The 3,845-nt window shown below is 37.3% G+C and overlaps 1 protein-coding gene across 1 annotated transcript in view; it reads right to left on the bottom strand.

The window, feature by feature from the left end:
* LOC145107850 (uncharacterized) overlaps positions 1–2,090 on the bottom strand; it is a 2,989-nt gene extending 899 nt beyond the window's left edge. The window contains exons 1-7 of the mRNA XM_079044805.1: positions 1,657–2,090; positions 1,397–1,462; positions 1,032–1,212; positions 741–937; positions 598–648; positions 412–503; positions 31–170 (exon numbers count right to left, since the gene is read on the bottom strand). Coding sequence (XP_078900931.1) covers positions 31–170; positions 412–503; positions 598–648; positions 741–937; positions 1,032–1,212; positions 1,397–1,462; positions 1,657–1,998 — 1,069 coding nt within the window. The 5' untranslated portion in view covers positions 1,999–2,090. The remainder of the gene's footprint in view (positions 1–30; positions 171–411; positions 504–597; positions 649–740; positions 938–1,031; positions 1,213–1,396; positions 1,463–1,656) is intronic.
* Positions 2,091–3,845: the final 1,755 nt, after the last annotated feature.

The raw sequence follows: 3,845 nt of genomic DNA, 5'->3' as shown, positions 1-3,845 counted from the left end.
CATAGATGAATTAAAATTAAGTCAAGTTACCATGTTTGTGGTCATGGTCATGGTCATGATGGTGGTGATCATGATCAGGATCATTACAATTTTCATGGTCATGGTCATGTTCATGGTTGTGATGGTGTTCATCTTCCTTTGAAGCTTCATCTTCAATAGCATCATCAATTCTAGAAAAAATATAAAGTGGTTAATTATTAATTAAGCCCATGAACCCTTCTTTTTTCCACCCAACTCCTCATATAAATATTGATGCATATTGTAATATTTGGTTTTTCGAATGTAAGGGTAAAATGGTCGTTTAGTTTTCATTCAAACGGTTTATTCGGTGTAGAAAAGAAACTGACTTTATGTATACAGGACTTAATGGGGAAAAAAGAGAACAAAATCACTTATGAAGAGAGAAATAACCTTTCTAGATCAAAACCACCTATCCCAAGAACATAATCCAAATCCACTTTTCCAAACTCAGTACGTTTTAATTCTGCCATGCGGTTTATGCCCTGTATTTATGAGTCATTAAAGTAGAAAAGTAACATAAAAAAGAATTAATAAAAAAGGACAGATTTAACTTAACTAAATAAGCAATTTTTGTACCTTTATCCTCTGAACCAAAGCAGCAACTTCAGCACTTCCAACAAGATCAGTCTAAAAGCAACATTCAAAGACTTGAGTTCTACTATTAAATGGACATTATTAACTTCAAAATGATGGAACGATAAAGTGACAGTGATAGACACCTTATTGACTATTATACGATCAGCATAAGCAATTTGCTCTATCGCCTCATTGACAACTCCTTTTGGCTTAACATCATCAAGATGAATATTAGCATGTTTGGCATCTACTAAAGTAACAACACCATCAAGCTTAACATCATTGAAAATCTGATCCTCAGCATAGAATGTTTGTATAATTGGTGCTGGATTTGCCAATCCTGCAAAAAGATAAATAAAATGACTCAAATCTATTGAGTATTATGCCAGAAAGAATGCCCACAATTAGATGAAGTTCAAATCACTGCTACATACCTGTAGTTTCTATGACAATATGGTCGAATTTCCCTTTCTTTTTACTCACCAACTCTCCTATCATTCTAACAAGATCACCCCTGACTGTGCAGCATAGACACCCATTATTAAGCATGACAATGTCTTCCACTCCAACAGATTTTGCAGCAACTAAAGACCCATCAATGTCCACCTCCCCATACTGCAAATGTAATAGAAAGAAGAAGTCAGATCCTAAAATAAAAGGGTTGAAAATATACACATGACTACATGAGCTGTGATGTTATAGACAGCTTTTGAAGAAAAGTAAGTACCAAAACCAAAATATGCATAACTAATTGTTACTCGACTTTATTGTATGAAGTCATAGAGGAATTGGATAGTACCTCGTTCTCGATAACTGCAATCCGTTTACCATGATCAGCTGTAAGTATATGGTTCAATAATGTTGTCTGTTCATCGAACATTCAAGAAAATCAGAAATAATCATTAGCTAAAATTTTTAATTTTTCTTAAACTGCTTATCGACCTAACATCACTCTAAAACAAGAAAAATCAAGATAATGTGAACTTGTGCTACAAATTCATACACTATAATGGCATCAACGTCATAGAAACTGATTCAGATACACGAAGAAATAATTACCTTTCCTGAACCTAAGAAACCGGTGATGATCGTTGCTGGAATTCGATTATCGGGAGGAATTTTGGTGAAGACATCAGAATCCTCATAATCCTCATCCTGTTGCGTCGGCGCCGCTGTTGCAGCAACAGATAAGTTGCGTGACAATCTCTTTGCTCTGGATAAACTAACGGCGGCGAGTGGTGGATGGATAGAGCGTGAGGTTGTCGCAAAACCTCGATGGCGGAAAGTGATAGTTCTCCACATTCGAGGGACATGATTTCCGGCAATTGAAGTTTTCTGAAGCTTGGCAAGTCCAATAAAGGTGGTCGTCAAGTTTATCGATGTCGACGCCATGGCTGCCATCGTCGTATTGGAAGTTACTGACTGAGTGAGTACTGAGTAGGGTTTATGAAATGAACTTTCGCGATTGATAGAGAACAGAGGGCTTATCCTGTATATTCGCTCATGTGTGCGTGGTTAAAGCGTGCGTCTGACCTTTTTTATTTTTTCATGATTCAGTCCTTAATAATTGAACTTTGTTGCGTTTCTGGCCACTTTATAAAATAATTGTCTCACCCTTATATAATATAGTTTTTATTTTTTAATGATTTTATTTTTATATTAATTATTCAATTTTGTAGGCCACATCCTTGATCCTTCCAATTTACTGAGCCTCCCTTTACCCTTGTTGGAAACCTTAAGCCTACTTTTACCCTTATTGGAAACCTTAACGAGTTATTGAACATACCGATCCATTAATATAATACATTTTGAATTTGGCATTTAGGCCATGGGTTATGGGCCATTTTTTTTACGCGTACAAAGTGAAGTGGCACACATCTTTACGCGTAAACACAGTCCCCCTCACCCGTAAATATGGTGTGGATTGACTCGTGTTATGCATCCTTACAGCCAATAGAATCGCATTTAACCAAACGATCACTTTTTGACCTGTTACAATGTAAAAAAAATATATATATATCTTTTTAAACTTAAACTAAACCATATAAATACCAACATTTTTATACCATTTCACACCATAAAACCATTCAAATATCTTCCTGTTCTCTCATTTTTTTGTCAAAAGCATGAATCAAAATCAAAATACATCAACCATTCCAAACACCCCAACAACCTCAAACACTTCAAATGATCAATATCAAGGTTACATGCAAATGTTAACATCCCCAATCCAACAACCTCTATTTACCAACATTCCATATCAACCAAACTACTTCCAACAACAAAGACAACAACAATTCAATCAACCTCACTTCCAAGCTTTTCAACGATTTCAACCTCAACAATTTCAAACAAAACCATCTCAACAATTCCAAACACAACCATCTCAAGTCCCTTTATCTCAATCCCCACCTATAAACTTGGACAATGACGAGGACGACCGGGTCGAAGAAACACAACCATCTAGAAGAAGGCAACCAAAAGAAAAAACTACAAAAAAAAAAGGAACGGCTTGGAACGAAGATGAGGAGGAAGCTTTGGCTAAAGCTTGGATTTTTATATCGTGTGACTTGAGGACGGGCAACGCGCAAACGGGAAACAATTTTTGGGTTCGTGTTTTAGATCACTTTTACTCGCTTTTGGTAAGGCAAACGGGCTGAACGTATGACGCGGTCAATGGAAAATGGCGTGAACTACGAGCGACTTGCACCAAATTTAACGACATATTTGAAAATCTGAAAAATATGCATAAAAGTGGTAGCAACGATTTCAATATTTTAGCAATCGCTTGCCAACTATACAAGGTCACCAACGGCGGTAAAGCATTCGGCCACCAAAAACCATGAGAAATTTGTCGTAAGGGTCCAAAATGGGTCCTTAAACCGGAGACTTCGCATTCGGAATTGACCACCGGCTCCAACAAAAGGCCAAGAACTTCTGAGTCGGAGGTGGGTTTTGGTGTCGACCTCAACGAAGATTTCGACGACACCGAAGGGGACGGTCCACCGGAAGTCCAACTTTGTCGACCACTGGGAAGGGACAAAGGGGAAAAGCGGCGTCTTCAAGCGGAAAAACGAGTAATGAAGACATATTTGTGGAAAATTTTGACAAAACTCTAAGTTTTTTGCAAAAAAAAATATATATATATATATATGACTCAACGGGGGACTCTCGTCGCCGAAAACTAGCACTTACCTATCTTCAGACTTTAAACACAACACAGCAACCGGATTTCGACCCAGAAAATT

Source organism: Lactuca virosa, chromosome 4 (genome assembly GCF_052849685.1).
Source record: "Lactuca virosa cultivar CGN04683 chromosome 4, Lactuca_virosa_CGN04683_v6, whole genome shotgun sequence".
NCBI lineage: Eukaryota > Viridiplantae > Streptophyta > Magnoliopsida > Asterales > Asteraceae > Lactuca > Lactuca virosa.
Note: the sequence above shows the minus strand (reverse complement) of the source record. Positions and strands in the feature narration are given on the sequence as shown.